Genomic DNA, 23,966 nt, shown 5'->3' with positions numbered 1-23,966 from the left:
GAGGAGATAGAGGGGAAGATGTCACAAGAAGCTCTAGAAAACAGTAACATAAACTTAAAGGACGAAGGGGTAAAAGATGTGAGAACTCTTTCAAAAACTGATAAATATTACAGCCAACAAATACAACCAAAGTATAAGAATTGGAAAAAGATACCATCTCAAAGCCAAGAGACAGAATTCTCTACTGCCTTTAATTATGACCTTAAGTTTGAAACATCTACTTTCTCTAGATATCCTCAGAAATATGATACAATAGATAGGAGAAGGAAAAAGACACCCTTATATAGTCATTTTGAAGGCAGTGAAAAAAGCCAATATGATGATAAATCAGGAACTAAGACTAACTTGAAAAGTACATATCCTAACACTGAAAATTGTAACCTTTGCCACGTTGAGAAGAAGGAACAAAATTACCCAGTTTTGCGTCCCTACAAAAATGGATTTGTGGTTAAGAGTGGCATGTGGACCACTAACTTGGAAAGTCATGATTATGATCTTTCTGGTTGTTCTAAGGACTGTGAAAAGGCATCTGGCTTAAACCAGCATGTCACTAATTTCACTCCATTAGATATTCTTGAAGATTCTGCCAGCAGTACTTCTGATGAACTTCTGGGTTCCCCCGTTTCTGATAAGCAGGAAGATTTACTGTCACCAACATGTCATCCATCCAATGTCCATCATATTGGAGGTTTTCCAGAAGAATATTATAGAGCAAATCCTGCATTCGCATCACAAAGGATGAATTGTGCTACAGACACACTTGGAAATCTGTCTGGGTGCCCCATGGAAGAGATGACCCCTTCCTCTATTGAGGAACCCAAGGAGGACTGTATTGATACAATGGATGAGCTTCAGTGTTTGGTAGAAACAGTGTCAGAATATTTAGCAGAGAAGGAAGAGGAGATTAATAGATTTGGCTCCCTTTCAAAAACTAAAGAAACACTTAAACACAATAGTACTGTTAATAATGCAGAACAGAAAATGCCAGGGGATCAAATACCATCTTTAAACATTGCCAAGAATGACAAGGACAAAGCCATCTCTTTCCCTGAGCTGAATGGAGTAAAATGTGCTGTTGGTTCTTTATTCAGTTCACTCACAGAAAAGGTGGGTTCAGGCACAAAGCATCTAACAACCTCTGTGGAAAAGCTGGTTTATTTAGTTCCAGAGAAAACAGAAACTCTTAATCAGACAGAGGCGATTAATTCGCCATCTAGACCCAGAGCCAAGTCAGTATCAGAGAAGGGTCTTTCCATACAATCTCCATCTCCATTATCTTCTCAAACAGTTGACAATAAGGACGTTGGCAAACATGACAAAACCTCTGAAAATGAGCACATGGACAGTAAAACTGGAAGTTTAAACTTTCAGGATCCAACAGAAACTATTGGAAGGGACTCTGCTTCACAGAGTCAGAGTTCAGTTATAAAGTCTGTTTGCAGCATGCTAAATCCATTAAAAATCTTTTTGGAAAAGGATGAAACCAAAAAAGATGATGACCGGAGCAAGCCAACGAGAAAGGAAAACTTTGTTGCGTGTGGTTCGGAGTCAAATCAAAGGGAAGATACCCTTGGCAATGACAGTAACATTGTCACTTTGGATAGGAGTGATAGAGAAACTCCTCACTACCAAATGCCCCTAAGTGAGGATTTGTTGTCTTCCCAAGCAGCCATTGAACATTCTAACTTAGCTCATTCTGCAAATGAGAAAGATGATGTTGCGAGTCCGTTGGAAAGAGAACCCTGTACAGATCTGTCTCTGTTACCAGATCAACGAAAAATATGTGCCAAAGATACTTTAGGACATCATTGTGAAGCTGACAGCAGAACTGCAAATAAAGAGCCATCTTCAAAGCCATTAGAGGGGGACAAAATTACTGGTGATGATGATTTCCTTGAGCCACTCAGAAAATCCTTTAGCCAGTTTTTGCTCACTTCCCCTGAGACCTATTCAAAGGAGACTTTGTCAGACTCTATGAAAATTCACCAGTTGGAGGAAGATGGATGGGAAAGGGGCCCTAAGAAAGGTGGGCATTCCTTTTCCTTTAGTGGAAAATTAGATATTCCAATTTTCAAAGTTCTTAGTCATTCTGAAAAGCAGCAGGATGTAAGAGAGAAAGGAAGCATGCTCCCTTTGTTTAAATTTTCTTTCACTGACAGCCATAAAACTGTCAATGACCAGAGTTTTCATGGCTCAGCAGTAACCACTGATGAAGAGATCCAAAGAAATTGCCATGCAAATGCCAAACTTAGTTCAATAAAATCTAGTTCAGTTCCAAATATTCATAGTAATCTAGGGAAATGTGATATAAAGACGTCTAATAAGAGTGACCAAATAAATACTCCTGAAGATGTCACACTTAATAAAATAAAGTCTTATTCGGCTCCAAATATTATTAATGATCTTGGGAAATTTGGGAGTATAGAGGAATTACACTCAAGTGACCACACAGCAATAGAGAACTGTGAAAGAGATACCTTAAACATTCCTGGAGTTGTGTCCAAAGAGCATATACCTTCAGATTCTTTAGGAGAAAGTAAGAATTTTACACAAGTGACATCCTCAACAGTACCAGACTCTTCATTAGCATTTACTTCTACCATTTCGAAACCCACCTTGGTTGATGAAATGAGTGATGACAAACTTGTAGATAAAGCTTCCAAGAAAAGAACCCAAGGAGGCCTCCTTTCTGGCCTGTTTAACAGGTTTTCTTCTCTTGAAAACTTGTCTAATCAACAAGAATTAAATGTGAAGAAAGATGACTCTCCTCACAGGAATAATACACTGAGCTTATTCTCTGGAATATTTAACTTGAAATCAAATAGCAGTATGACTGATTGTAAGCCAGATGAAACAAAGTCCATGTCTTTAGGTGACCTAAAGGGTTTGAATGGAAAAAAACATTTATCCTTGGATGAGATCCCTGTTACTTCATGTGTGACTTTTGAGAACCAGAGGAACCATGAAAAACAGGAAACTTCTGGCTTCATAAAAAGCTGCTTATCTTTACCTAAAGAAAACATACCATTATCTGATGCTTGGGTTGATAGCCATTATTGCCCTCCTACATGGAAAAACCAACGAAGTGAAAAGAATTTCCCCTCTTCTGAGAACAGTGTACTTCACTGCACTCCAACTGCTCAGCAGGACCTATTAGAGAAATCTTTGGCTAAGAGGCAGACACCACACCATGCTCTTGAGGCAAAACTACATGAAAATTCTAACAAGTTAAATTCACCTGTGCTAAATACTAACATTCTTAGTCAATCAAACCACTATCAGGCTTTTGAAGAGATGAACAATCCTTTCTCTTATGAATGGGATTCTGATATAAAAGATTTCTCTAAAAATTCCAGAAAACTTCAGCCAGTTTATTATATGTTGAATCAAAATACATTTCCATCAGCCGATGTTTTCTTGTGGCCTGACTCAGAAAATCCAGCAATAAATTTTTGCCAAAAAGATCAAAATGCAAATATCTTGGAGTGGAGAACAAATCTAAACAGTGTCGTTTGGTGTGACTTACTACATGAATCATTCAACCAGTTAGCATTTAATGAAGATTACTTATTGAGAGGTGATATGTGGGCAGCTAACTCATTATATGGAAATTCTGGTTATCTTCCAATTAATGAGACTAAGAAGGCACTAGAAGAATTGCCCATTGACTTAAGTTGTTCTTCAGGTTATGAGAAGAGTACATGCCCCGTAGCTGATCTAGACTCATTAAGAATGGATGAAAACTTTGTTTATTCAAGTGTTTGTTATGAATACCAGGAATGGTTGTCATGTCTTGAAAATGGAGTGTGGTGGCCATCGGAGGATGGAGATTATGGATATTTTATGTTCCACGATGGTCAATATATCTATTCTTTCCTTACTGATTCTACTGGGCAGTATGCATATTTATTTATACCTGATTGTTCTTATGAAGAGTATTTGAGTTGTGACTTACAGACAAATGATCTATCAAATATTACATTAGATGATAGCACTATTCCTGCTTACAGTTTTAAAGTACTTGACAGGGAAGATGAATTACTGTGGTATGTTGAAGAGGAACCAATTGATGACCCTCTTGATTTATCTGTAGTTTTGCCAAGAAGTGAGGGACCAATGTATCTAAATTTAGGAATGTTTTCACAAGTACTTGAAAAGTCAAGTTATGGCCAAAGGGATCAACCATTAGATTTTTCAGGCTATACTCCTCAAAAGTCAAAGGGAGATTTTGTATCTTTTAAAGAAAGCCTGGGTGGTTCTGAAGACTCTGAGTGTACATTGGATCTCAGAAATCAGCCCCGAACGATTGGTAATCATGTCTTAAATAAAAATCAAATGATAAAGGGAGATAAGAATCAGACTCTAGCGAAGGATTCGTCAGTTAACCTTTCCAGTTTCCAGTGGATCCAGTCTTCTTCTGAAGAAGCTGCCTCTTTGGTTCATCCTGAAAATAAGACTAACATCCCACAGCAAACAGAAGAGATGTCATCATTGAACAAAGTGACTTCGTTATTTTCTGCTTTGGGTGCTTCAACTGGAAGTACTTTGAATTTTGATAAGAATGAATCCTTAGAGTCTTCAGCCATGCAGAAAATAGATCAGCAGTCAAACTTAGCAGAGATCACAAATGATGGTCTTCAGTCATTAATCTTGAGTAAGCAACTAGAGAGTAACTCCCAAAATGAGGAAGAAAGTCTTCTCAAGAAGGATTCAGAGAGACAAATGGTATCCAATGTTCAGCGACCAGAATTTACTAAAAATATGAAGAAAGAATTCCCTTTAAATAAAAGCGTTCATGTGAAAAAACAAAATTTGTTAAAATCTGTTTTCCAGGTAAACCAAACAACTTCTCAGGCTCAATCAGATATAGAAGATGACAAGATGATTACAGCTGATTCTGTTTCAATTCCTCTTATATCACAGTTTAGTAGGGATGAATGCAAGAATTGTGAGCCTCCTCAGGACCAGTCTTCCAAAGAGTCTGAGACAACATTATTTAAAAGTGCACTGAAACTCTTTGGTCGGGGAGAAGACTCTTCAGTAAGTGCAGTAGCAAACGAGAAACAGGAATCTCGATTTTTGAACTTCTTTAAAACCCAGGTGAATAAAGAAGGATCACCAAATTTAGAAAAGAATGGTGATAAAAATAGAAAGATATCATCTCAGGAAAAGAATGAATCTCCTGGTGTTTCAAGTGTTTTTGGTTCCCTTGGGGATTTCTTTAAAACCAATGTATCTCCTAAACAGACAACTGAAAATATGTCTGTTTCTTCAATGACTAATAAGGATGAGGTCAAGTCAAGTCCTAATCCTGCACATCTAACTAAACAGGATGTTGGGAACTTTCCTGCTGCACCAGTTTCCTCTAAAGGGAAGGTTCGAGTTAGAAATCTGAACAAGCAGACTACTATTGATGACAGTGAGCTAAAGGAACCATCAATTAGGGAGATCCAGGGTGATCATTTGACTGACGAAGAGGCACCCTCCAGAGACCACCAACTCTACCAGTCACCAAATTCATCTTTCTCAACAGGTTGTCTCAAAGAATCCTCCAGAGATTCTTCAGTAGAGACTAGTGGTGTGTCTACAGTGACAGAAGTTCCAAGAAGTGATAAAATATCATTAGATATTCTGAGCAGAAGAAATTCAAATGAACAAGATCATTCTTCTGACAAAGACCAGAGTTTTTCAACTGCCACAACATCTCCATCCCAACCAGAATTACCAACCAGAAAGAGTATATTTTCTTTCCTGACTGGATCCGAAAAATCTGAGAACAGAGCCTTTACTACTCTACCAAGAACCACATCTCAAGGAGAAGGGCTATTCACACTTCCTTCCTTTTTTTCCACTGCTAACTCAGGCAGCAAGAAGAATACCTCTCTTAATAGCTCTTTCAGTTTCTTCAACTTGTCCTTTTTGGATGAAAAGCAGCAGACTCCTGGGGAAAAACACAGCCTTTCAGCTGTTGCTCCAGTGACTTCCCAGCCCTGTAAGAAGCCAAGTGTTTTTGTAGACATGAGTAATACAATGACTAGAGAAGATTCTAATGACATTAGAGGTAGCATAGTCCCGGAGGTAGTTCATGAACAGCAAATGGCTCCTTGTGTTTCCATTAGCAACATCACTAAGGTTACCTCCCTTGCAGATGAGCTCAATGTAGAAAACGACTATCCAGGAAAACTAGGTTCCAGTAATGGACCAGGGACATCTTTAAAAGATTTCCAGGTAAGTCAGTCACGAAAAGACATTGTTCCTCATTCACCACAATTGCAGGCACAGTCTGAAACACTGCTCATTGGTCCAGAGACCCTTGAGGTATCTCCCCATGAAGAAGAGGCTTTCATACAGGAAGCCTTTCTGAGTGACTCACCAGCCAGCTCTTTTTCACATGATAGCCATTTGGTTGAAAAGCTCAACCATTTTGACGCATGTACTACATACCACCAAAGTGAAAGATTTACTAGTGACCCACTGAACTTGCCCTTAGAAAAGGCCCCCGATGAGATCTTAACACAGATCCTGGAGCCAGCTTCTTCCTCTGTGGAGCCAGGATGTACAGGGCACCTCCAGAGTCAAGATGCAGATAAAGTGGAAGACAAATCAATGTTGGAATCTTCAGTAGAAATGCTTTCAGGGTTTGTGACCAAAGTGAAATCTTTCTCTGGGTCCTTAATTGAACCTCCTAAAACTTTCTCTGGGCTTTTCTCTTCTCCTAAACCTCCAAAGAAAAACTCCTTTTTCTCTTTTCCTTCTGGTGCATCATCTCAGCCTCTCACAGGTGAGTTATTTGGACTTTTTAAAAGTCCCAAACCAGAGACATACAAACAAGAATCATCTATTCCAGCTACTGCATTGCTTCAAAATGGTGGTTCCAGACATACTGAAGAATCAGTACCTCCCGAAAATTTGTGGAAAGAAGCTACCTTTGGAGCACTCAATTCAGAAGCTATAGTCAGTGACTGTAGAATGACTGTGGTTAGTGCAAAGTCAGACTCGGAGACCTTGACGGATGATCCTAACCTAACAACTGAAATGGAAAACAATAATATTCCTGACAATATTCCAGAACCCCAACGTTCTGAAACAATTGAGGCTGCATCTTCTGTCTCAGGGGACGATACTGGGCAAGGAGTATTGTCTCTGAGTGATGAAGGAGACATGGGGATGTTGCAGGGTACAGACACAGAGGCATCATTGGAAGCAGAGCATATCTCATTGCCAGCACAGTTGCATCCAGAACCTACCTGGATTGCCAAAGAGCTTCCTCCTCCAATTCACCTACCTCTTCCTCTTGAGCCAGAGCCAGATATGCAATCTGCCTCCACAAACCAAGACTTCTTAGAGCTACAGGCAACCAATTCACTAGAAACCAATACTACAGTGTTCAGTGAGGCAAGTGTTGGCCAGAGTGCCACACTGGAAACCCAAGGGTACCTTTCTCACTGTCCGTTGGAGGAACCTGTGCTTTGTGCCAAAGAAAACTATGGGATACTTGATGCCCAGAAAGGTCCACCCGCAGTCCCCAAGGAAACGGAGCAGCCAAGTCCTCATTTTGAAATCCCAAACATGATCAATTGGCCAAAACTCCATTTCCCATCCTCTGCTACTGACTATCGGAAACCACTGAGCTCTTTCTTTTCCTCGCCTTCCTCCTCTGGCAATAGGGCAGCAGAGACTGGTTTAATGTCCAGTTTTAAGAAGTTGTCAACTCTATTTGAGGGAGGTAATGAGGGGAAAGGGAGTAGTGCAGTGGCAAGTGATTCAAAACTAAGGTTTGGAAAGAAGCTGGATCTTTCATTCCCGTGGCCGAAACAGAACAAATGGGACCCTGAACAAATGCCTGCAGAATCCTCCTCTCCAGTTTTGGTTATCAGCAGTGATCAGGACCTTAAATTCAGTGAGGCTGACAAAACTTTGGAGTCTTCTCAAGTGTCTGGGGCCAGTGCTGAGCCAGCTAAGGTTTTGACTCAGCCCTCTGGGACCTCTGGGCAGCTGGAGACCAGGCCAAGTATATGTGCTCATGAGCTTTCAGGGCCTGGAGAAGTGGAAAACCATCAGGAAATCCCAGCATCTGGAGAACACGGGGGTACCAAAGATAACCTCTCTGACCCCACCTGTCCTTCAGAGAGTCATGAGGAAGAACACTGCACTGTCTCTGAGCTACTTCACCAGCCAGAAACACATGAAGAGGAGACAGCGCCTGCTAGCATTGACTCTGATTCAAATGTACAGCAGCCAGTTGTTCTACATGACATCAAGGAACCAAAGACCAGCAAAAGGCCTGTTCTCAACTAAAGCATCATAAATGATTTTAAAGAATTGACCATTTATGATGCAGTGACTTAGTGGTAGCTTAATCATAGCCTGCTTTTTATCCTTCCTGTGTCTTTCCCAGCGCCTGAGCTTCATGTTAATTAGGGGTTAAGTAAGAAGAAATAATAGGTGGATATTGTCATCTTCTCTCTGCCAAATGTAATTCATTTATTGGAACAAGGAGCTTCCTGCTTAAAGGGAAGACTAGGTCATGAGATTTACTCACTCTGGTTTGCTCTGCCTTGAATAATGCAGAATGGAGAAGGGAGGGCAAGAAGAGGCAGCAAGTCACTGAGTGGCATATATTAATTACAACCACATGATAGGCTAGAATGCTTCCTTGGGCCTTTGGCACTTACATCTGTAATAGCTAGGAGAGACCTACTTTGCTTTGCTTTTCCAAGTCTTCTAAGATGCTTTCTCCAGTGGCAATGAGGGTATTAAGTAAAATACAAAATGCAAAGGATGGCTTGGAATAATCTATACTATATATATTCCGTATGGATTTGCACAGCTTCTTCCAGTCTCTGCATTTTACTACCCATGAGACTGGTGTCTGATAAGTGCTTTCAGTACAGTCTCACAGGAGCTCAGGGCTATCGTTTGCTGTAGTTATTCAGTCTGGATCATTGTGCAGGGTCCACCTGCAAAGGATACTATTATTTCCCCTAAGAAGAAGCACCATACAGGGCATTTTAAGAATGCTGCCTTGAACGCTGGCCCAAACCAGTCCAAAGAGGCTGGTCAAGTACTTTGGAGGTTATGTGAGTATGTGCGCACACATGTTCATGTGTATATGTGTGCTGGGAACTACTCAGAACAGTGGCTTGGTACCTATCCTGCATGGGATGAAGAATCAGAAATCAGCCTGGAAATACCAGATAATTGGGAGGAATCATAGGGAAAATATCACTGGAAAACAATAATGATTTATCTTCATTTGGCCAAGAGTAAACATAAGCCCTTTAGTTAAAGCTTGACTCTTTGGCAAGGAAATTCCTTGTCCTTTTGCACGGAGGCTTTCCAGCAGAATACCAGAAGTAAAACAACGGGCCTCTGACTTGGGATGGAACTATCCAAATGGGCTAGGATAGATCTTATATTGATAGATCATCCCCAAGTCCCTCCATTTTGAATAGGACTGAATCCCCCAAATTCAGTATACGGCTTAAGGGAGTAACTTTGAATAGTATTCTTTCTGGTCACGATTCACTGCCACATTTGCTATAGCTGCTGCCTCTTATACCAGGGGAACAAATTTCCTTTCCGGGTATGGGAATTCAGGTGGTTGAGAGAGGGTTAGGCTGGCCTCTCTTCAGGTACAGAAATGCATTAATATGGCCCTGACTCAAATCTTGGAGTTGGACTGTGTCCACTTTGCCCGAAACTGAGCCATGTCCTGAGAGCAACTCAGTTATAGGTGGGCAGGTTCATCTTTGGGACATTCGCTGTGCTGCCAGGGATACCACTGTAACATCCATGTTGATGAGACCATTCCCCTGAGGAATTTCTTGGGCCTAGCCTCCATTTCCCAGTGGCTTCCATTACCTCATACAGATGGCTGAGAGATAATTGAAGGAACATGTTCACTCTCCTTTGCTCATTCTGAGGAACACACATTTACATTTACAATTGGAGAGGAAGAAAAGGGGATCTCAATTTAATAGGTAGTAGAAAAAGGGAGTAGAGTTCATCCATCCATTTTATTCTGTGGAAATTAGAAAACTTTAATCACAGCCACTGGACAAGTTTTTTAAGAAGTCCGAGTAGAGAATTTTAGGCATAAACAGGCTATTTTAATAATTCTTAATCCTACTTACAGAATAGCATGTTAAGATAAAGAATTCTTCAAAGTCAACTGCAGGGTTGAGGTTAAGTGCTATTGGAGAACCCAGCATGTTGTGTTATTTTTCCTGTTGTGATTTTGCTGAACAGAGACTAGTTCTTCTAGATTGTGAACTTTGGTCCTCTCTTCCCAGAAACCTCCTGTTTGTGATCCTTGCCACTGATAGAATCATTATTTCCTGGATTTATCCATTACTTTGTTCTGATCCTTAGTTTGTATGTATTTACTGATGTGTCTTCCTCTCATTCTCACAGCCCCACCAGCAGTAGTAGGTATGGCTCCTCCTGTAACGTGAGTCAAGGAAGCTCTCAGCTGAGTGAACTAGACCAGTGTCACGAACAAGATGATGACCGCCGGGAGAGGGACTTGATTCATTCCTGCCACAGCTCTGGCAGCTTCTCCAGAGACAGCCAAGTAGGTTTTGGAGAACAAGAGAAAGCCTTGGAGGTGGCACGTGAAGAGGAGAAGGGAGGAGCATGTGAACCCAAGGAGACGAAAGAAGATGCTACAACCCCGCCACCCCCAGATCTGGTGCTACACAGAGACCACATCCTAGGCCCCCAGGAGAGGTAGGTGATGGCTACCTTGAGGAGCTCACATGGTTTCCTCAGTACCTGCCCTATGGTATTGTTGAACAGAATGCAGTTGCTTTTTGTTTGTTTCCCTGCAGCTGGGTGTGGTTGTGATCAGGATACTGAGGCTTAGCTCTGCACTGCTTCCTTTGCTTTTTGGTGTAATTTCCAATGTATTTTGAGGATCTCTGAAGAACATTTTAACTGCAGTGTACCAGGCCTTCTAGAGTCTGCAGTTCTTGGCTCACTAGTTGACCCCACATATGACAGCCTTTGAGTCTGGAACTGACCTGAGCCTTGCAGGTCATTTCATTCAGAGGAGCTGCTTTGAATGAAATAGGCTTCCCACCCGATTAATGTTTAAATTTCTTTTGTGAGCATTATTTTTTTCTTTTGTTTTGTTTTTTCCCTGGCTGACAAAACTGGGAAAGAGTTAAAGAATTGGTCTAGAAGCCAGATCTAACCCACCTGTCTGTCTCCCTGGGGCCTAGCAGTATGTCTGGCAGTTGGTACCCATAAGGAGAAAAATTTTAAACTTGTCCTTTTAACAGTCACATAATGAGGCTTAGTACAGAGTTTGAGTATTGTTCTTATTGAGCTAAATTGGTCAGTGAGCTGCTGATAGGTTGGGGCAGAGCAGGGTTTCTCATTCTTAGCACTGTTGACATTTTTAGGCAGATAATGCTTTGTTACGGGGAGCTGTTGTATGCATTGTAGGATTTTAGTAGCATCCTTAGCCTCTGCACACTAGATGCCTGGAGCAACTCTCAGTGTGACAACCAAAAATGTCTCCAGATATTGTCAGATTTCTCCTGAGGGGCAAAACTGTCCCTAGTTGAAAACCACTGGGGTAGAGTGATAAGGGCTAGGTGTGACTTAAATTCTCAAATTTCAAGGTCACGGGAAGATCAGAGCAGTGAATGCTGATTATGCGGTAAAAGTTAGAGAATGGTTGATGCCTCTACTCCACCACTTGAAGGTAGAACCTTATTTTCTGTTTGTTTTCCTGATTTTTAATCATTTCTGGTGGCTCATCTAGTAGACAAGACATCAGGGAGACTGAGTTCTGGACCAGCTTTTTTAGTGGATTGACGACCCACTGAAAGATAGCTCTTTGTCGACCTTGGACTTTAAAGATACTGTTGTCTGGGTAGAGTTTTTGGTCGAGCAGCAGAAGGTGCCTGGCCTTCTCTAATGGCTCTGTCCTCCCAGATCCTAGCTGTGCAAGTGACGTCCAGGCCCGTTTCAGAAGTGCCCACAAGTGTTTTAAAACAATTGAACCAGTTAGGTGGCATCAGAGCCTAGCATATATTTTATGTGTCTAGATGGTGGGTCCTTTTTTACTGCCTTGTCAGTAGACCCCAGTGAGAGAGAGGAGAAGCATCATCACCAAGAATTAACCACTGTTCCACAGTTAAGATGATGATGATTTGTTCAAATACAGGGTATTGTTTCTGTCTCAAAGCTACTTTGTTATATTTATTGTTCCTTTTGCTGAGGGTGGTCCTGAGGCAGCTCAAGGAACAAGATCACAGCAGGACAAGGGCTCTGCCTTTTTACTTAGCACTTTGATGTAGTCTAGGAATTGGAAAGCCTTCCAAAATGCTTAGTGGAGCAGGAATGCTTTGCAGGAACAAAATTCTGCCCTAAGGATGCTATGTAGAACTCTCAAGGGAGACTGGTGGTCTTGAGAGGTAGGGGGAGAGGGTTACTCTACACCTCTCTGTATGGTTTCTATGTTAGTCATTGACTTAGGGCCCTTGCCAATGCTTCTGGTATCCTGATCCCTGACTGTCCCAATGAGCTGCCTCATCAGGTGAGTGGAAAAGTGGGAAGAAAGAGAGGGAACAGATGAAAAGCTAAAAGGACTTGTCATTTTAGGAATTTTTTTCACATTGGATATTCAGGACTATGCTGTTTTAGTGGCTTGAATCACTAGATAAGTATAGGCATGAATACAACAAACCTTTTAATTTTAGGTATTTGGCAGTTTTGCCTTGAGCACTGTCATCTTGTGGCCTGGGCTGATTTTTAAGGAACATTCTTTTCTCTGTTACAAGTGTTCCCGAGGAGAGTGCATCTTCGCCATTTACCCAAGCCAGAGCGCACTGGATCCGAGCAGTTACCAAGGTTCGACTCCAGCTGCAGGAGGTAGGAAATCTGTTGTTCTGGTTCTAGTTGGGACAGTTTTTCCTTTGAAATTGGGAGACATATGGTGCTGAAGAAGCAGTCAATGATTAGTCATCTTACAGTGTGCTTCTGGGAATGCATGACAAGTAAGCTAGAGCCTTAAGAGATGGGCAGGTAGCCATTGGCTTCCCTCTATGCTGATTAATGGAAATCAAGTAGACCTAGTGGGTTAAGAGCCTGAAAGTAAAATTAAATGCTATTTTCAGTACCATTATCACCTGTGAGGCCATTTTATTTTGAGTTTAGGATAGAAGACTATTTCAGGGCCTCTTAGGATTAGTTGTTGTTTCCCTTGGCGAGCCAGTTCAAGTACCACTGGCTGACCTCTACAGGGCCAGAAATTTTACTCAGAAATTTAGTGTTCAGAAGTTTCTACGGGCTTCCCTAATTTAAGGCCCCAAACATCAACACATTAATATCTAAAACAGTGTAAAAAAGTAAAAATAGAAATATTTTTCATTTGCAGCATTGCAAGTTTGAAGTGTCCTTATCTGTGTGTCAGTAGTCACTTTTCAGGCAGAAAGGAGGTTTTTATTTTATTTATTTATTTATTTTAACATCTTTATTGGAGGATAATTGCTTTACAATGTTGTGTTAGTGAAAGGAGATTTTTAAATGATGACAGGTGGCTGTCCGTAGTATAATACCTGGCAGATACTAAAAATGCAAGCATGTTCACATGTGTAAACACACTTAAAAAGTAATTTATTTTGAAATAATTTCAAACTTAGAAAAAAGTTGCCAAAATAATAAAGAACTCCCATATCCTCCTCACCAAGATGCCTCTGTTGTTGACATTTTACAACATTTTTGCTTCATTGCCCTCCATCCGTTATGATTAATCTTTTTTCTGAACCATTTGAGAGGAGGTTGGAGGCATGATGTTCTCCTGTTTGTATTTTCCAAGAACAAGGCTACTCTCCAGTATAACCACAATATAACTATCCAAATCAAGAAATCAACAATGACAATACTTTCATCAAGTCCCCATGCAAATTTTGCCAACTGTCTCAACAATGTCTCTTTTCTGGTTCAGGATACAATCCAGGCTGACATGTTGCATTTAGCAGTCATGTCTCTTAATCTCCCTTAATCTGGAACAGTTCCTCAGTCTTTCGCATCTTCAATAGATAGTACAGGCCTTTCATTTGGTAACATATTCTTCATTTTGGGTCCATCCAGTGTTTCCTCACGTCCAGACTCAGGCCATACTTTCTTGGCAGGGATTACACAAAAATGATGTTGAACTCATTTTAGTGAACTGCATCAGAAAGTACGTGTTGTCAACCTGTCCTACCCCCTGTAATGTTAACTTTAATCACCTAGTTAAGGAACTTCCCTGGCAGTCCAGTGGTTAAGACTTCGTGCTCCCAATGCAGGGGGCACTGATTTGATCCCTGGTCGGGGAACTAAGATCCCGCATGCCACATGGCATAGCCAAAAAAAAAATCACCTAGTTATGTTTGTATCAGCCAGGTTTCTCTACTGTTGCGACACCATTTTTCCTTTTGTAATTGGTAAGTGTTCTGTGGTACAATACTCTGAGACCATGCCAGTGTCTTGTTCCTCATCAAACCTCCATGTACAGGCTAAGTATCCATGTATGACTCCTGTCTGAATCTACCACCAATAACGGTGGTTGCCAAATGGTATCTTTCTATTTCCATTATCCTTTCTACATTCATTAGTTGGCATACTACTATAAGGAAGAGATTTCCCATCAATTTTTTATTTCTAATTTTTCAGCATAAGGGTCTTAAAATTCTTATAATAAATGAAAGTAAAATAACTTCATGTAGAAGAAAAGTTCTGAATGAGAAAAACAAGAATATATTGGAGCAGTTTGTTATGACTTTTTAAGAGGCAGCTCAGAGTCTCTCAAAAAGAATAGCTAAAAACAGTTGCCAAAGCTTGGGATCATTTAGAGAAAAGCATGGTTTATTTAAGAGTAACCAAAAACCATTGCAACTTAATTGAATACCAGAACAACAGCAAATATATTCTTAACACAGGTCATGTAACTGGAAGTTGATTAGATGTGCCCAAGAGGAGGAAGATAAGCCAGTTTAAAGACGGATCTGATAGCACTTTAAGATAGAGGCAGAAGCATACCATTTATACTTAAGATGAGATTTGCTGACAGATTGATTGAGGTTGCGAGACAGTAAGAAGTTAAGTATGGCACCAAGAATTTTCTTTTTTCTGAGTAATTGGAAGTTCCACCTATCTGCCCTAAGATAATTTTTGTTAGTTTCTTATTATTATAGAATTTCCTTATAGGTGTAAGTAAATATGAATGTATTTTCTAATCCCCCCCCTTTTTTTAGAAACAAAAAGATGGCATACTATACACACTGGGAACATCTTGCTTTTTCACTTGGAGATTCTTCCATATTAGCTCTAAGAGAATGTTTTTCTTTTTAAACAGGTGCATAATATTTCACTGTATGAATGTACTGCAAGTATTTAACTAGTCTTCTGTTGATGTTCATTTGGTTGTTTCTGGTCATTTGCTGTAATAAACCATGTTGCAAATGATTACCTTTTATGTATGTCATTTTGCTGTGTGCAAGTATATCTGAGGGGATATGCATTTGTAATTTTAGTAAATACTGCTCACCATTTATCAGTGGCTTAAAACAACAAAGGTTTATTTTGCTCATGCTGCTTATCATCCTGTATGTTGAAGAGTTCTGCTTTAAGTTATCTTCTCTGCAACCCAGGCTAAGGGATCAGCCAGATTCTAGAACATTGCCAATGTTGGTGGTAGAGGGAAAGAAAAAATAACAAATGAGAGAGAACATAGGAGATTGCATTCTCACTCTTAAAACTTCTGCCCCAAAGACACAGTATGTCACTTTTGCTCACATTTCCCTGGCTAAAGCAAATTACATAACCATGTCTAACTTCAAGCAAATGGTACAGTATACCTTGAAATAGATAGGGAAGGATATTTGTGAAAAGCGTTAATGATTATTCTAAAGGGTATCTGCCTTCCACCAACATATACTCTTTTTTTTTTTTAAACATCTTTATTGGAGTATAATTGCTTTACAATGTTGTGTTAGTTTCTGCTGTATAACAAGGTGAATCAGTTAGCATTCAAAGTGAATATGTTAGCATTCGGTATTTGTTTTTCTCTTTCTGACTTACTTCACTCTGTATGACAGACTCTAGATCCATCCAGCTCACTACAAATAACTCAATTTCATTTCTTTTTATGGCTGAGTAATATTCCATTATATATATGTGCCACATCTTCTTTATCCATTCATTGTTGACGGACACTTAGGTTGCTTCCATGTCCTGGCTATTGTAAATAGAGCTGCAATGAACATTGGGATGCATGACTCTTTTGAACATGGTTTTCTCAGGGTATATGCCCAGTAGTGGGATTGCTGGGTCATATGGTAGTTCTATTTTTAGTTTTTTAAGGAACCTCCGTATACTATTCTCCATAGTGGCTGTATCAATTTACATTCCCACCAACAGTGCAAGAGGGTTCCCTTTTCTCCACACCCTCTCCAGCATTTATTGTTTGTAGATTTTTGATGATGGCCATTCTGACTGGTGTGAGGTGATACCTCATTGTAGTTTTGATTTGCATTTCTCTAATGATTAGTGATGTTGAGAATCCTTTCATGTGTTTGTTGGCAACCTGTATATCTTCTTTGAAGAAATATCTATTTAGGTCTTCTGCCCATTTTTGGATCGGGTTGTTTGTGTTTTTGATATTGAGCTGCATGAGCTGCTTGTATATTTTGGAGATTAATCCTTTGTCAGTTGCTTCATTTGCAAATATTTTCTCCCATTCTGAGGGTTGTCTTTTTGTCTTGTTTATGGTTTCCTTTGCTGTGCAAAAGCTTTGAAGTTTCATTAGGTCCCATTTGTTTATTTTTGTTTTTATTTCCATTTCTCTAGGAAGTGGGTCAAAAAGGATCTTGCTGTGATTTATGTCATAGAGTGTTCTGCCTTTGTTTTCCTCTAAGAGTTTTATAGTGTCTGGCCTTACATTTAGGTCTTTAATCCATTTTGAGTTTATTTTTGTGTATGGTGTTAGGAACTGTTCTAATTTCATTCTTTTACATGTAGCTGTCCAGTTTTCCGAGCACCACTTTTTGAAGAGGCTGTCTTTTCTCCATTGTATACTCTTGCCTCCTTTATCAAAGATAAGGTGGCCATATGTGTGTGGGTTTATCTCTGGGCTTTCTATCCTGTTCCATTGATCTATATTTCTGTTTTTGTGCCAGTACCATCACCAACGTATACTCTTACTAGTAACATCATGAGGGTACTTTTTTCTTCCCGGACGCACCAATAGAGTGACTTGTTAAGCTTTTGGATTTTTTGCTAGTCTTCTAGGCAATGGTTTCTCAGTAGAGTTTAAATTTGCATATCTTATTATTGGTAAAGTTAAGCATGTTTCATATAAGTAAAGGCTATTACTTTTCTGTGAACAGTCTATTTATATTCTTTGCCCATTTTTCTATTGAGCTTTTGATTCCTAGGAGCTTTTTACTGTTTTAGGGAAATTAATTCTTGCCTGTGGTGTGAGCTGCTAATATTTTTTTCTCAGTGTACCATTATAATAAAGTTTTTTGACCTTAATAAGCCAGATTTTCCTAATCCAGAAAATGGGGAGAAAATAGTACCTTTCTCTTAGGATTGTAAATTATCTAGTAGAACTGTGATTTAAAAAGAGGAAAGTAAAATATATATATATATATATACACTTCAATTATTGCACAGTGTCTTCATGATATAATAAAATCTTTTGATCTAGCTCAGTGTGACTCACATTGTTGTCCATGGACAAGCCCAGTCCAGGAACTGTTTGGTTCTAGTCTTTGATGAAATAAGTGCTGAAGTTGAAAGGGAGCATTTAGAGGCAATTTGGATTGCCATGACATCAAGCACATGATCACTGGCCTTGTCTCATTGAATGGGGTATAGACCAAAAATATCAGTCCATGACATATTAGTAATAAAAAACCAGATCCTTCCCAAAAAGAATTTGGAAGGCACTGATACAGACCCTATATGCCTTTCCAGTTTTACTTCTTTCTGCTACTCTGTTTAGTCAACACTTCCAACATGTAAAATTTTTTGTTCAAAGCACTCGCTGTTTCCATGCATAGAATATACTCTTTTTCCTTCTCCACATGGCTAACTTTTCATTCACATCTTTTAAATCCAGTCAGGTGTCAGTTTTTTGGGTAAAGCTTCCAGACTCTGTGCATACAGTAGTCCCTCGCTGTATCCATGGTTTCGCTTTGTGCAGTTTCGGTTACCTGTAGTCAACCCCCGTCCAAAAATATTAAATGGAAAGTTCCAGAAATAAACAATTCTTTTTTTAAAAAAAATTTATTTATTTAGGCTGCACTGGGTCTTAGTTGTGGCACACGGGGTCTTAGTTGCAGCATTCGGACTTCTTAGTTGCAGCATGGGGGATCCAGTTCCCCAATCAGGGATTGAACCTGGGCCTCCTGCATTGGGAGCATGGAGTCTTACCCCACTGGACCACCAGGGAAGTCCCCAGAAATAAACAGTTCTTAAGTTTTAAGTTGAATGCAGCTCTGAGTAGTGTGATAAAATCTTGTGCTGTCCTACTCCATGTCACCCTGGATGTGAATCATCCCTTTGTCTAGCCCATTAAACACTTATTAGCCATCTCAGTTCTCAGATCGACTGTCACAAGATGGCAGTGCTTATGATCAAGTAACCCTTATTTTACTTAATAATGGCCCCAAAGTGCAAGAGTGATGATGCTGGCAATTCATTTTGGTTTTTTTACCTTTCCTCTTTTTTTTTAAAAAATTTTTTCACTGGAGTATAGTTGACTTACAATGTTGTGTTAGTTTCTGCTGAACAGCAAAGTGAATCAGCCATACATACACATATATGCACTCTCCTCTAGACTCCATTCCCATATAGGTCATTACAGAGCACCGAATAGAGTTCCCTGTGCTATACAGTAGGTTCTTACTAGTTATCTTTTATGTATAGTAGTGTGTATATGTCTGGCAATTCATATATATGAAAGAGAAGCTGTAAAGTGCTTCCTTTAAGTGAAATGGTGAAAGTTATTGATTTAATAAGGAAAGAAAAAAATCACATGCTGAAGTTGCTAAGATCTATAGTAAGGATGAATCTTCTATCCATGAAATTGCAAAAAAGGAAAAAGAAATTCATGCTAATTTTGCTGTCATACCTCAAACTGAAAGAGTTATGGCCACAGTGTGTGATAAGTGCTTAGTTAAAATGGAAAAAGCGTTAAGTTTTTACAATAAGGTATTTTGTGTGAGAGAGAGAGACCACATTCACATAGCTTTTATTACAGTATACAATTGACCCTTGAAGAAAATGGGTTTGAACTTCACGGGTCCACTTATATGTGGGTTTTTAAAAATAAACACTACAGTCCTATGCAATCTCTGGTTGGTTGAATCTGCAGATGCAGAACCTTGAATACTGAAGGCCAACTATGGGACCTGAGCATCCCTGGATTTTGGTATTCGTGGTGGGTCCTAGAACCAATCCTCTGTGGATACTGAGGGACAACTCTAGTGTTACAATTGTTCTATCTTATTAATTATTGTTGTTAATCTCTAACTCTGCATAATTTATAAGCTAAACTTTATACATAAACTTTATATGTATATATATATACAGGAATCCACTGGGGGTCTTGGAACACAGTCCCAGGATAAGGGGAGACACTGTACTTTTGCTAAATTGGCATTTAATGGAGTTACTTGTTTACTGTTACATCTTTCCCGTGTACTTGTAAGATCCTTGAATGCCAGGGCTATGGTTTTTATTGCTGGTGTTCTAGAGCCCAATATAGAACCTGGCAGAGTGTTTAGCCAATCTTTTATGGATGCTTAAGACGTCAGAAAAGCCCATTAGCATTTCCACAGAAGTCTCCATGTACTTCTTTATCTTCTCTTAATTATTTCTTTAAAAAAAGTTTCCCAAGGCCTAGCACCTAAAGCCAATAACAACAAAATATTAACTATTAACATTAGCTATGTTGTATAATTTATATATACATTAATATAAAGTTACTGAGTTTGGACAATACTGTGTGTGGACTTAGAATTTTTCTCACTTAGGCATTGTTTTGTGAGCTTTATTCTGGGCTATTAAATATTTTTTGAAAGCATGATTTAATGATTATTAATAGATTACAATATTCCATCATGTATTGATAGATGTTCCTTAACAATTCCTCTTATTTCTTTACTGTTGTAAATAATATTATGATGAGTATCATTATGCATAAGTTTCTTTTCATTTCTGATTATTTCTTTAACTTAGCTTTCTCAAAGTATATTCAAATAAGTTGCTGAGTTTAAAACTATATACCTTTTATGGGGCTTCCCTGGTGGCGCAGTGGTTGAGAGTCCGCCTGCCGATGCAGGGGACGTGGGTTCGTGCGCCGGTCCGGGAGGATCCCCCGTGCCGCGGAGTGGCTGGGCCCGTGGGCCATGGCCACTGAGCCTGCGTGTCCGGAGCCTGTGCTCTGCAATGGGAGAGGCCACAGCAGTGAGAGGCCCGCGTACCGGAAAAAAAAAGAAAAAAGTATATACCTTTTATGGATGGACCTAGAGTCTGTCATACAGAGTGAAGTAAGTCAGAAAGAGAAAAACAAATACCATATGCTAACACATATATATGGAATCTAAAAAAAAAGAAGGTTGTGAAGAACCTAGGGACAGGAATAAAGGCGCAGACGTAGAGAATGGACTTGAGGACACAGGGTGGGGGAAGGGTAAGCTGGGACGGAGTGAGAGAGTGGCATGGACATATATACACTACCAAATGTAAAATAGATAGCTAGTGGGAAGCAGCCACATAGCACAGGGAGATCAGCTTGGTACTCTGTGACCACCTAGAAGGGTGGGATAGGGAGGGTGGGAGGGAGATGCAAGAGGAAGGAGATATGGGGATATATGTATATGTTTAGCTGATTCACTTTGTTATAAAGCAGAAACTAACACACCATTGTAAAGCAATTATACTCCAATAAAGATGTTAAAAAAAAACATATATACCTTTTAAAGCCTTGTGATAAACTTCTACATGTGTCTTCAGAAAGGTTTTTCCAATTTATACTTTCAATATTTAGATGTCTTGCACCAACACTGAGTATTATCATTTTAGACATTTTTTGCCAATTTGGCAGAAGGATGGTATCCCATTGTTTTAATTTGCATTTCTTTGATTATTTGTGATTTGAATATTTCCCATAAGTTTATAGGTCATTTATACTTCTTTAGCTGATAGTGCATTCAACAGACTTTGAGTAAGTGCCGTACAAACCTAGCTACCCTTATGCCATTCCTGTAAGATTGTCAGCAACTTAAGGGAAGAGGTCATATAGGTCATCTCTGTATATGGACTGGCTGAGTACCTGGCCATATGTCCTTAATGAGTGTCTGACATTGCTAATGCTGTTGAGGTAGTAATGTTGGTAGTGTGGGTGGAATGGATGTGATTCTGTACCTTATTTGGCTTAGCTGCAGAAAAATCTGGGGGAGGAGGTGAGACTTTTTAGCTCTAGAAACGGAGACTGCAGTGGCAGCAGGTGGGTGGGTGTTCCAGGTGGAAGGGACAGTGAAGGAGAAGGCATGGAGGTAGGCCATGAAGAAGCCTTGGCAGAAGCTCTTAGGTTGCTAAAGAAAGCTGACGGAGGAGAGTCAGTAAGAAGAGATGGAACTGAGCAAATAGATTAGAAGTACATGTTTACTACCAAATGTAAAATAGATAGCTAGTGGGAAGCAGCCGCATAGCACACAGATCAGCTCAGTGCTTTGTGACCACCTAGAGGGGTGATAGGGAGGGTGGGAGGGAGACGCAAGAGGGAGGGGATATGGGGATGTATGTATATGTATAGCTGATTCACTTTGTTATACAGCAGAAACTAACACACCATTGTAAAGCAATTATACTCCAATAAAGATGTTAAAAAAAAAAAAAAGTTCGTGTTTAAATGGAGCCGTCCCAGGAGAGCCAAGATTGCAGCCAGTCAGCTTGAGATGGATAAGCATTTTCTCAAGAAAGATCATTAAGATAGGACGAATCAGCTGTCTCGTCCAAGTTCTGTTCTTACCTGTGACTCTCTCCCAGGCAAAGAGACGTCCATCTTGTGCTACTATTGAAGCCCTAAAAAATGGATTCCCCTTGGGAAAATAAGGGAGGGCCCTTGAGGACCCCATGTCTTAGGCTTAGTTGCACAAGGAAAGCACTCTTTCTATAATTTTTAAAAAATTTTTTTTGCGATACGCGCGCCTCTCACTGTTGTGGCCTCTCCCATTGTGGAGCACAGGCTCCGGACACGCAGGCTCAGCGGCCATGGCTCGCGGGCCCAGCCACTCCGCAGCATGTGGGATCTTCCCGGACCGGGGCACGAGCCCGCATCCCCTGCATCGGCAGGCGGACTCTCAACCACTGCGCCACCAGGGAAGCCCTCTTTCTATAATTTTAAACTCCAGGATTTTGCTCTGATCATGGCTGCCTGTCTTAACTTCTACTACCTCAGCTCATTGCCCTTGTGGAGACCACAGTTATCCCTCCTTTTTCTTACAGTCTCTCAGCCTTCTCCCTAACCATTGCTACTGTAACATTTTAAAAACAAAAAACACTAAAGAATGATTCGAATAAGTAAGAAATGTAAAAATATAAAATTATATTAAAAAGATATGTATAATGCAAAGTTTCCCTCCTACTTCAGACTCCAGGCCTCTAGGCCCCACCTCCCCCATCTCATTTTTACCTGTGTCTTATGAATCAGTCCAGAGGTAAACTGTGCATTTATAAGCATGTGTGTGTGCACATGCGTGCGTGTGTATATTATACACATTGTCCTTCACCTTTTATTCATTTACTGCTACATCTTGGAGATTTTTCCTTATTACAAATAGAGCTACTGCAGTCTTTTAATAGCTGCATGGTACTTCCTCCTGTAGATGTATTATAATTTGTACACTCTGTTCTCTGTTGATGGATCTTTAAGTTGTTTCTAATATTTTGCTACTACCACAGTGTCGCAATACAAATCCTGTAGTAAGCCCCAATACTTTCAGACCTCTCTTAACCACAGTTTTTAGCATCCCACTTCAAACTTTATGGTAAGCCCTACCTAAGAAAAGGCACTACTACTGTTTCACAAACCAGACAGACCTCTCTTGGACAAGAGACCTCTGGGCCCCTTCTGTCCTTTGGCAAACCTTGGAGTCCTTACCTGATATCTGAGACCAGAACAGATACATTTTCTACTGGCTGAAACATGGCAGTTCGCTAAAACCCTTTTGTATGAAGACTGTGCCTTTTTTTAATGCCCCATGTATTTCTGGGTCAGGAGTGAGGCTTGGTTTTCTCTGGCTCTCTCTGACACTTTGAGGCCATTACTAGATCCTTGCATAAGCCGTTCTCACACCCACCTTCCTTGTTGAAATTAGATCCCAACTTTTGCATAACTCCCTGTTCACTCATCGAAAACTTTAGTATGTACATCACAGTTTTCCTTCTAATCTCAATTACTTTCCATAGTCCTTGTGGTCATCATCATCATCATCACAGTAATTGCATTATTTTTTAAATTATTATTTATTTATTTTATTTTTGGCTGTGTTGGGTCTTCATTGCTGCGTGCGGGCTTTCTCTAGTTGTGGCGAGCGGGGGCTACTCTTCCTATGGTGCTCGGGCTTCTCATTGCAGTGGCTTCTCCTGTTGCGGAGCACAGGCTCTAGGCATGCGGGATTCAGTAGTTGTGGCACAGGGGCTCAGTAGTTGTGGCTCACAGGCTCTAGAGAGCAGGCTCAGTAGTTGTGGCGCACAGGCTTAGTTGCTTCGTTGCATGTGAGATCTTTCTGGGCCAGGGCTTGAACCAGTGTCCCCTGCATTGGCAGGCAGATTCTTAACCACTGTGCCACCAGGGAAGCCCAGTAATCACATTATTGAATACTATTATTGTCAGTGCTTTACATGTATTACCCAACTGAATTCCTACAATAATTCTATGAATTAGGCTTATGTTA

At 40.1% G+C, this 23,966-nt stretch overlaps 1 protein-coding gene across 4 annotated transcripts in view; it reads left to right on the top strand.

Moving 5' to 3' along the window:
• The window catches only part of UNC13B (unc-13 homolog B), a 224,849-nt gene that overhangs the window by 120,451 nt on the left and 80,432 nt on the right, over window positions 1–23,966 (top strand). Inside the window, exons 9-11 of one of the 4 annotated variants that reach the window (XM_030884175.2) lie at window positions 231–8,282; window positions 10,417–10,731; window positions 12,795–12,885. In XM_030884175.2, the coding sequence (XP_030740035.2) occupies window positions 231–8,282; window positions 10,417–10,731; window positions 12,795–12,885 (8,458 nt within the window). Of the gene's footprint in view, window positions 1–230; window positions 8,283–10,416; window positions 10,732–12,794; window positions 12,886–23,966 lie in introns of those variants that run through there. The other 3 variants (XM_060300789.1, XM_070045732.1, XM_070045733.1) reach the window with 3 other exon arrangements.

Source organism: Globicephala melas, chromosome 6 (assembly GCF_963455315.2).
Source record: "Globicephala melas chromosome 6, mGloMel1.2, whole genome shotgun sequence".
Lineage (NCBI taxonomy): Eukaryota > Metazoa > Chordata > Mammalia > Artiodactyla > Delphinidae > Globicephala > Globicephala melas.
The sequence above is the reverse complement of the archived record's forward strand: the minus strand, read 5'-3'. Positions and strand labels throughout refer to the sequence as shown.